Source organism: Drosophila albomicans, chromosome 3 (assembly GCF_009650485.2).
Source record: "Drosophila albomicans strain 15112-1751.03 chromosome 3, ASM965048v2, whole genome shotgun sequence".
Lineage (NCBI taxonomy): Eukaryota > Metazoa > Arthropoda > Insecta > Diptera > Drosophilidae > Drosophila > Drosophila albomicans.
In genome coordinates this window covers 1,728,072-1,739,023 of record NC_047629.2, presented here as the reverse complement: position 1 = coordinate 1,739,023, position 10,952 = coordinate 1,728,072, and the positions used below count along the sequence as shown (strand labels likewise).

Sequence of the window (10,952 nt, the reverse complement as noted above, 5' to 3'; positions counted from 1 at the left end):
GGTGATCAATTAGCTTTGTTGCGCGAGAAGACATTAAGAAAAGTAGTAGAGAAGCCTACGAGCGTAACGCCAGACAATACAATCTTCGATCCAGTCCTGTCATTTATAAAGAAGGCCAAGAAGTATTTAAACGGAATTTCCATCTTAGTGATTTCAGTCAGAATTATAATAAAAAGCTAGGACATCAGTTCTCAAAATGTCGGATAAAGAAGAAAATTGGTAATTCTTTTTTATCTATTGGAAAATCTACAAGGTAGAGAATTAGGAGTGTATCATGCGAAAGATATTCGAGTCTAATTCCCATCTAATCTGCCTTTGTATGACTCGTGAGATTATCTGGTGGGTGTAATGGTCGCAAATAAAAAAATTGGGCGTAAAATCTCTTTCTTTTTGAGATTTTAAATTTGCCGCGCAAAGTTAGCGAAGACACAAACCATGGCACGATAAAGGGACAATACACCTCTGCAAATTAAATTTCCTCTCCGTGGTGAATTGTCTAGCGAAAGATCGTAGGAGAAGGAGACGAGCTTTGTCACTTTGGCAACGACAGCTCTCATTCTTTTCTTATTGGACTACGATCAGAGACGGATGCATTCTTGGTTGATGGTGTTTTTAATAAAACAAATATAAAACACATGCATCACCAGAATATAAAAGACAAACATAATCTGTCATTATCATCAGCATCCATCGATGCTTCTTTGCTTTGAGCAAAGAAAAGAATCCAGCTCGTTACGCTTGCTACGCAAAGGTAATTATTTCTATGAAATAATGAAATTTTACATTGGTCCTAACTTCGTATTTTTTCTCATATGTAGATTGTGAAAATTCGTCTAAGCCGTCATTATTTTCTATTAAATAATACGGATAGACAAAATTCTACACCTATAGTGGATTTGAATTCCACAATTCCGGCGCATGTTAGTCAGCGGAGGCCGACTATTTCGTGCCGGAAGCCTTTTTAAATTTCTGGTCTGCCGCCTGCAGAACCAAAAAGCAACAACAGTGAAGTGCAGTGCATCTCTGGGCAGATCACTCTTGCACCACTGTGCCGAGCCGCGCAAGGCTCTTGTACCAGAATCGTCACTTCTCTCGTTTGCCGCTTCTATCGTTCGCCGTCTCCACTCAGCAGCAGCAGCATCAGCAGCAGTGCAGTGCCAGTGCCAGTGCTAGTGAAGATGTGTAGTGCAAGTTTGTGAATAATAGTATGACAAAAATAAGTTTGTTAACATTAAAAGGTCATACCATAGTTGTACACAGAGGCAATAAGAAAAGGGGTAAAAGCCCAAATAAAAAGCAACAAGATTTGCATTTGCCGTCAATTAATATATTGACAACAACAATTTAGTTGCCATACATATAAAATAATAAGTAACGAAAAAGATAACGAAAAGTAAAGAGAAATATCAATTGTAATTTGGCACTTATTTTTTTTGCGCTATTTTTTTTTTGTTTGCTTTGCTTTGTTTACCATTATTGCCCTAGGCCTTAAAGGGTATATCCAACGTGAAACACAATAATTCAAAAAAATATATATAAATAAATAAATAATGCAAATATAATCTCGTACATAATAACAAGTCACCATAAAACCCTGTGCAAAACAATAATAATTATGACAATGTGTGTGTATGTGAACAACCAAACAAAAGTATATACCTTTAAGGTATATAAACAATCATTATTATCATCATCATTAAAATCATTATCATCATCAACATCATCATCGCCAACAGCAACAACATCATGAAGGCCTTCGTCGTGGAGTTCTGTCGGGTAAGTTTTAAGTCCGAGTGTCCGAAATAAAAATACATAAAAGAAGTTTTATAACATAAATATTCGTACATATGTAATTACCTACATACATACATACATATGTTGGTGCCTGTTCGGCCACGCAGCAGCTGCCCACAGTTTTGCTTGCATTGTATTTTTTCATACTTCTTCGCAGTTGCGAAAGCTTCAAACAGCATATGAGCTGTCGGCTGATACCCTAACTTTTGGGTCAGGCCTATACCTTTTTAGTACTGATTTGCTTCCGCTTATATTGTCACTATTATTATTGTTTGTTGGTACAGCACAGTGGTTTGAACATGATTTACAATTAAATTAAAAAAAGCCAATATTAATTTTGGATAAATAAAATATAAAAAGTAAAAATAAATAAAATAATAACAATTAAAAATAAAATAATAAAACTTATAAATAAAATAAATAAAAATTAAATAATAAATATGATTCAATAATAAATACAATAAAATAAATATTAAACATGAGTAAAAATATTAAACCAAAAATAAAAATAAATTCAATACAATTTTTTTTGTTTAAATATGATTAAAATATTGCAAAATAATTAAATTAAAAAAAAAAAAAAAAATAAATCAATAAATAAAAATTATAAAAGTGGTTGAGATATTAAAAAATCAATAAAAAAAAAATAAATATCAAAAATAATTAAAAAAAAAAAATGTTTCACAATACAATAAAAATAAAATAAATATTAAAAATACAAAATAACGATTTGAGAAGAAAATAAAGATTTTAAAGTAAAAATAGTAAATTTAATAGAAAAAACCTCATGTTTGCTAAAGCGCGCATCCAAAAATAGTTGCCAAAATTTGTTTGCTTATGAATTATTGTTTGTTTATTAAATATTATTAGTCATCACATCTGCTTCTTTTTAGTTATTATTGTAAATGAGTAGTAGCCGTTGCTAATAAAAAAATAATATTGTATTGGATTATAATAACTGCCCTATAAAGAAAATTATGGAAATAATTATATCGTCATAATTCTAATTAAATTTTGAACAAATGGTTTTGCTTTTTGTTATAAATAAATACTGATGTTAACTTTGAGTCATTGGACTTTAATAATGAAATTCTAGATTTTGTTCTGATTTCCGGAGACATGGGAGCATAAAATAAAGGGGGAGTTGTAATAGTTTTGGGGTCATAAAAACGTTTCATCTTATGACCATGGTTGGGTGGGTATAGACCAGGGTGTGGCCGTTAACATCTTATAAGACCACCCCTGCTTTTCTTAAATTTTGTCCGAATTTCAACAGTGTGCCTGCATTTGTTTTATTGTTTATTAGATATTGGCAGTATTCAGATCGAGTCGTATTGTAGATTCGAGTCGGATTAGATTATTGATAAGAGGATCGACTCATGTGTTTTGTTTTTTTTAGAATCAGGAGGGACTCTATAATAATAAAGTTTTCGTGGCTTCGTGTAAAGCATAGCAAAAACCCACCCCACAATCCCGAAAGAGCTAAGGGTTCAATGGGTCCCGCTCCGCTATATGCTTGCACGCGAGATGGTTGTGAATGATATTTGCAACCGTCTTCTCACATCCGGGGCTGACTATTCTTAGGAATTTTTTTGGCGCCCAATCGTGGGTCTAGCAACGCCGTCATAAATGGTTGGCTAACCCAATGTGAGACTGGCAACGTCACATAGCTCCATTGGTAGAGTGCAAGCATATTACTGTTGCGGTAGTCGAGGGACTCGGGTTCGAGCCCGCTCGGGGAACAAACATTTTTTTTTTTTTTATCGTATTTACAACAATTATAAATCAAAATTGTGGATTTTATTAAAGAAATATTTTGTATGTGCAAAACCGCCTGCTATGTATGTATTGTATTTATGCGTATACGTATATACATGTACATGCTCATCTATATTAGCATCTGTATGCATAGGGGTTCTTAAGCAATGCGATTCGAACCAGCTCGAAGTACAAACTTTTTTTTTTTTAACCACCCGGTCGGTGGAGCTCGAGTTCAAATCCCGATCGAAAATACATGCATATTTATTTTTAATATTTTGAGATTATTACCGTAATATTTTGCTTATATTCAAAATGGGTAGCGGGTATTTCACAGTCGAGCACACTCGACTGTAGCTTTCTTACTTGTTACTTATGGATTATAAATTTCTTGTTACTCAACTGTTGCTGTTGTTGCGATTTAGAAGGTTGTGGAGGCATTTTGGGGGAGAAAGCTATATAAGATTTATTTGCACCTTTAATTTTTTTATGTTCCTTTTTTTTTTTAGTATTTTGGAGAGTTAGTACAGTGTGTCAGTAAAGTGAATAAATAAATTTGTCGTCAACAAATTTGTTAATTTTGAAAATGGAAGTTAATTTCGCAAGTCTGTTTTAGTTAGCTGTGTAAATTACAACGCACAGATTAAGCTCCAATTCAACGAGGCTCTAATGAGTGCCAATTAACTCTTAACTCTGTGCCGAGTCAGCTTCAACGCCCACTGGAGTTGCAGTTGCAGCCTGACGATTTTCTGAGGAGTTTTCATGAGAAAACATGACATTTTAATTGAACTGCCAGTGGCATCAACACCCGTCTAATGAATGCAATGCTAGCAGCAGACACAAACAAGTAAGAAAGCTACAGTCGAGTGTACTCGACTGTGAGATACCCGCTAACCATTTTGAATAAAAGCAATAAATTTTGCGGTATTATTCTCAAAATATACCAAATATACTGCAAAATACTAAAAATATACCGAATGGTATATGTGGTATATCGATATAGTACCGCATTCAAAATATACCATAGACGGCACAATATACCAGATTGTCAGCCAAAGCAACTAAGACCCCTAGTAAGTAGGCGTTTTTGTCCATACAAAAGTATTTCTTTAATTACTTCCACAATTTTTATCTGATCGCAACCAAATTTTCAGGAATAGTAACTACTATAGTTATTATTGTATATACCAAAATTGGTAACTCTAGCTTTCAAATTACGCTTGTTATTCGATTTTTTTGATTTGCAGGGGCGGAAGTGGGCGTGGCAAAAATTTTAAACAAACTTGATCTGCGTGCAAACATAACAAATGCTGTCGAAAAAAAAATTATAGCTCTATCTCTTATAGTCTCTGAGATCTAGGTGTTCATACGGACAGACGGACAGACGGACAGACGGACGGACGGACAGACGGACATGACTATATCGTCTCGGCTGTTGACGCTGATCAAGAATATATATACTTTATAGGGTCGGAGATGCCTCCTTCTACCTGTTACATACATTTCCTGCCGGCACAAAGTTATAATACCCTTCTACCCTATGGGTAGCGGGTATAAAAAGCAGAATACAAAAAAAAAAAAAAAAAAAAAAACACACACACACTCTCACAAAAATGTTAAAGAAAATGGATTAGTTGCTAATTAAACGCCAATTGGAAATGATTGCAGCGTTTACGTTTGTTGCAGGTGGAGCTCCATTGGGATCGAGGAATATAAAATATTGTCGCTGTGCACTCGGACATCAGTTGTCACTGATCTAAATTTATGTAAATTGGCAGCTGCAACATTGGACCAGAACTCCAGAGTGCAGAGGCATGCGTGTTCAGCATTGGCCACATTTCATTTTGCACGCGCCTCCAGTTGGCTGTTTGCTGCTGCCCTCTTAATGGGCATGCAACACATCAACGTCATTCATTTGGATGTGGAGTTGGAGAGGAGGGGGAGAATGAGGAGGATTGCTGCTACAGTTGGTTCTTGTTAGTTGGCAGTTGCCAGTTGTTAGTTGGCAGTTTGGCTGATTATTAAATCACAAGGCGACCCCGAGCCGGGAGCGGCAATCTGATATGCAAAATCTCAACTAGTTTAGCTGCGAGTTGCATTAAAGTAGCGAAACAACAGGGAAATTCTGAGTCAGGGACTCAGTTTAGTTTGGTTACTTCTTCTCTTAGTTCATCTGTCTTTACTTCTCCTCATCTTCCTCCTCGTTTTGTGCGTTAATTACAGCTCAGCTTAGACTGGAGAACTGCGGAGCAGCAGGGCTGGAGAGCTGGCAAACGGCAACTTGTTAAAAATTTTCGCAGCGAGTTTATTAAAGGGCAACAAACTCTGCTTCTCCTTTATTCTCGCTGCAGTGGCCTGGCAATTAATTGGAGCTTAGTTCAACCTGTTTTAATAAGAGCCAGGCTAAGATGACGCCAGTGCAAGTGCAAGATTTCGACTCAGAGTCTAGCTAACATAGCTACATTATGTGGAGCATATCTTGCAATGTTAATGGGATGCACAGAAGGCTCTGATTAATGACAACGCAGTCAACGAGTCTCCTTAGATTTTAGCTTCAATAAAATATTTTCAATTTAGTAAGATTAAATCTTTAAATTCATAATATTCGAGTATGGCTTTGGAGGAAATATGCGGCTTAAATAAATTTGGCTTCATGAAGGGTTTCGACGCTCAAGTCAAGGACTGGGATCAACAGCAGCTGCAAATTGCCACCATCAACCTTAGAAATCCTTATAGTCTAATGGCTCCGCCGTTTGAAAATGTATTAGTTTACCACTCGGCTTTAAAGCAATATTTTTTATTTATCATTCTCTGCATCGCCTGCAGCCTGCCGTTAATCTGCCAAAGATTCTGCAGCAATGCAACGTGCGAATGGAGTTCGATCATGGCACCACAACTTTGGGCTTTAAGTATCAAGGAGGTGTGATCCTTTGCGCTGATTCACGAGCCACTTCCGGCCAGTACATTGGCTCGCAGAGCATGAGGAAGGTTGTGGAGCTCACTAATTATATGCTTGGCACCTTAGCCGGCGGCGCTGCGGACTGCGTCTACTGGGATCGAGTGCTGGCACGCGAGTGCCGGTTGCACGAGCTGCGCTACAAGAGCCGCATGCCTGTGGATGCTGCAGCCAGAATAATGTGCAATATATCCACCGAGTACAAGGGCATGGGTCTGGCCATGGGCATGATGCTGGCGGGATGTGATGACGAGGGCTGTAAGCTCATATATGTGGACTCCGAGGGTATGCGCTCTCATGGGAGTGTTTTCTCAGTGGGTAGTGGTTCTCCATATGCTCTAGGTGTACTCGATACAGGGTATCGCTGGAATCTAACAGATGAGGAAGCCTATGATCTGGCCCGGCGTGCTATTTACCATGCCACCAGTAAAGATGCGTACTCGGGAGGCATTGTTCGCCTATATCACATTAACGACAAGGGCTGGAAAAACATTTGCAACACGGACTGCAACGATCTGCATGACATCTTTTGCGAGGAGACAACTAGTAATGATGACCAAGCTCATTTGCCCTGCACTAGCAAAGCATGGATTGAACAAAAACTACGACATGATAATGTCCAAGCACGAGTCGCAGCGGTGACTATGGAGAAAGTGTAGAAAGAATATCAGAAGTAATAGTTTTAAATTTCAGTAAATAATCAAAGATTGTTTAAGGTCATTTAAAATTTGATTTACAAATTAACATTGTCAAACTCTTAATTGCGACTATCATAGTAAAAAGTTTAGGTATGTAAATGTTCGTATTTTTAATACCCGCTATCAATAGCGTAGAAGGGTATTATAACTGTGTCGGCAGGAAATGTATGTAACAAGTATAAGGATGCATCTCCGACCCTATAAAGTATATATGTTCTTGATCAGCGTCAACAGCCGAGACGAACTAGCCATGTTCGTCTGTCCGTCTGCCGAATGAACACCTAGATGTCCGAGATAGAGCTATAATTATACCCGCTACCCATAGGGTAGAAGGGTATTATAACTTTGTGCCGACAGGAAATGTATGTAACAGGTAGAAGGAGGCATCTCCGACCCTATAAAGTATATATATTCTTGATCAGCGTCAACAGCCGAGACGATCTAGCCATGTCCGTCTGTCCGTCTGTGTGTCTGTCCGTCCGTCCGTATGAACACCTAGATCTCAGAGACTATAAGAGATAGAGCTATAATTTTTTTTCGACAGCATTTGTTATGTTTGCACGCAGATCAAGTTTGTTTCAAATTTTTGCCACGCCCACTTCCGCCCCCGCAAATCAAAAAAATCGAATAACAAGCGTAATTTTGAAGCTAAGGTTGTGAATTTTGGTATATATAATAATAACTATAGCATTTATGATTCCTAAAAATTTGATTGCGATCAGATAAAAATTGTCGAAGTTATTGAAGAAATACTTTTGTATGGGCAAAAACCCCTTCTTACTAGGGGTCTGAGTTGCTTTGGCTGACAATCTGGTATATTGAGCTGTCCATGGTATATTTTGAATGCGGTACTATATCGATATACCACATATACCATTTGGTATATTTTTAGTGTATTTGCAGTATATTTGGTATATTTTGAGAATAATACCGCAAAATATATTGGCTTTAATCAAATTGGGTAGCGGGTATCTCACAGTCGAGTACACTCGACTGTAGCTTTCTTACTTGTTTTTTTTTCGTTAGCATTTGTTATATTTGCACGCAGATCAAGTTTGATTAAAATTTTTGCAACGCTCACTCCCAACAATAGTAATTGTAATTCCTGATTCCTAATTTGGGTGCGATCAGATAAAAATTTGTATATTGTGATATATTGTTTTGGTATATTTTGAGAATATTACCGAAATATTTTGTTTTTACTCACAATGGGTAGCGGGTATCTCACAGTCGAGCACACTATATGTAGTCTTGATCAGCGTCAACAGCCGAGCCGAACTAGGTTCGGGGGTTTTTAAATAAATCAAAAAGACAAATTCGAAATCATAAGTTAATAAAAATCATAAAATAAACTAAACACTCACTTTTTCAGTTCCGGCATTACGCATTGCCGAAGTTAGTTTCAGCGAATCGTCCGCTGTTTTTGGATATTCAGATAACCTCTCAGTAAAGCTTGAAAAATTTCTCACAGTTAGTGTGCCTTTAGTAATTTTCCTAATGAAACCACAGAGGAAAAATGAGCTTGGCGTCAGGGGTCGTTCGTCGTCCCTCCAGTTCTCAACTTGCTTCTCCGCTTCACCGATGTTCATTAGATTAAAAGCAATTTACAGCAAAACTTTTGTCCACAAAATGCAAACGTCGCCTTCTGACTGCAGGCTCTTCGGGCCATCCAAGGCCCCCCAAAAATCCGCCCAAGCACATGTGCAGCATCTGGCGTCTCACATGTGCCCAAAATGCCGTGCAAGTGTCGTCACTGCTATTTTGTGCCTCGGCAGGGCCCATAGTCATTTGCCGTTTCCTGCTTTTTATTTTTCGGAATTCAACAAATTTGCGGATTTGGTTTGTAATTTATTAAATTTATCGCCTGCTCGGGGTAACACCTTGCACCTCCTCATCCCCCTCCCCATGAGCCATCTTCTGTGGTTGCGTCTTTCCCGCTAGGCAATAGTCTCTTGTCTCTGGTGTTCGTCTCTTGTTTGGATACTGTGCAGCATTTGCTGATGACAACCCCCAAAAAAGACACAAAATGCACCGAAATTCCAAAATGTAACGTACGTTACATTGCGTATAATAACGTATGAGCGTATAACGTATACGTACGAACATTCGAAATGGACGACATTTGGTGAAAGTCGCTTAAAGTTTAGAAGTTATTATTTTGATTTATAGAAAAAGTTCGTTAGCGAGCGAAAGTTGCTCGTATATATTGTCAGCAGGATGTTCCTCCTGCTGTTGTTGCTTCCTTTGACTCCAACCCATTCAAGTCTCTCTGTGTTGATTCCGCAGCGATTTTGCAAAAGTTGTTGTTATTGTTTGAACCATTGATGTGGCACCAGCATGCTCACCATGTGGCTTTTTCCATACATCTCTTGTAATTAAAGCATAACATGTTGGCGAACAAGTCGTTGTGTTTATTTTGGAGGAGTATTTGGTTAATGTGAATACGAGTAGAAGAACATGAATTTTATCATTTTAGCAGCGTCTAAGATTCATATACTTAAAAGGGTTAACATTTTAGATTTATTTGATTTTTATATAAGTTTTATTGCTCACAAGAACAAGATATACATATATTATTGAAGTCGTCCATATTATTAATTGTTTTGTTGTTATGTGTAATTAAGTACAATTTTAATAAAATAAACATATGACATTTATTTATCAGATTAAAATTAAATTATTTCTTCAATAACTTCGACAATTTTTATCTGATCGCAACCAATCATAGCTACTATAGTAATTATTGTATATACCAAAATCTACCAACTCTAGCTTTAAAATTACGCTTGTTATTCGATTTTATTGATTTGCGGGGGCGGAAGTGGGCGTGTGCAAAAATTTGAAACAAACTTGATCTGCGTGCAAACATAATAAATGCTGTCGAAAAAAAAAAAATTATAGCTCTATCTCTTGATAGTCTCTGAGATCTAGGTGTTCATACGGACACACAGACGGACAGACGGACATGGCTAGATCGTGTCGGCTGTTGACGCTGATCAAGAATATATATACTTTATAGGGTCGGAGATGCCTCGTTCTACTTGTTACATACATTTCCTGCCGGCACAAAGTTATAATACCCTTCTACCCTATGGGTAGCGGGTATAAAAACGCCTACTTACTAGGGGTCTAAGTTGCTTTGGCCGACAATCTGGTACATTATGCCGTCTATGGTATATTTTGAATGTGGTACTATATCGATATACCAAATATACAAATTGGTATATAATATTTTTATTATTTTTTTATTTTTGGTATATTTTGAAAAAATACCTCAATATTTTGCTTTTATTCAAAGTGGGTAGCGGGTATCTCACAGTCGAGCACACTCGACTGTAACTTTCATACTTGTTTATATTTTGTTTATGTCTGGAAACAGGTCACAAAGAAAACTTTTATAATTTTTGCTAAATTCTTCTGTTGGTATAAAAGAAGAGTTCATTATATTAATGGCGTCATCGACAATTACACAAGGTGCCCCGACGCTTTTTATGAGTACTGTCGAGCATGTTGCATGTACATACTCGCTGCCACATATCTCTGCCCCACTTGGAATGTGCAACAAATTTGCATAAAATAATAATGCACAAGAACAACTACGTTGACGGCATATTAATTGCGGCTATCATTTTGCGCAAAATTAGCTACTTCCACGGAAAAATGTTCGCCATGCCACATGCCACTTTCAACTTGCCACAATGCTCCCCAAGCCAACAATTTATATCTATCTCGCTCTCATTCTCTTG

At 37.2% G+C, this 10,952-nt stretch overlaps 1 protein-coding gene across 2 annotated transcripts; it reads left to right on the top strand.

Moving 5' to 3' along the window:
* Positions 1–6,078: 6,078 nt before the first annotated feature.
* LOC117568380 (proteasome subunit beta type-5) lies at positions 6,079–7,305 on the top strand. Of its 2 annotated transcripts, XM_052005351.1 has the most exons (3): positions 6,079–6,313; positions 6,379–6,793; positions 6,866–7,305. In XM_052005351.1, the coding sequence occupies exons 1-3, from the start codon at positions 6,164–6,166 to the stop codon at positions 7,165–7,167; spliced, it is 867 nt and encodes a 288-aa protein (XP_051861311.1). In that variant the 5' UTR covers positions 6,079–6,163; the 3' UTR covers positions 7,168–7,305. The 2 variants fall into 2 exon arrangements, with proteins under 2 accessions (XP_051861311.1, XP_034104880.1); XM_034248989.2 differs by having other exon boundaries at positions 6,080–6,313; positions 6,379–7,305.
* The last annotated feature ends 3,647 nt before the right edge of the window (positions 7,306–10,952 follow it).

Coding starts and splice junctions, on each gene's coding strand:
- LOC117568380 (XM_034248989.2), top strand. CDS start 6,164: ATGGCTTTGGAGGAAATATGCGGCTTAAATAAATTTGGCTTCATGAAG. Junction 6,314..6,378: donor TGGCTCCGCCGTTTGAAAAT/GTATTAGTTTAC, acceptor CATCGCCTGCAG/CCTGCCGTTAATCTGCCAAA.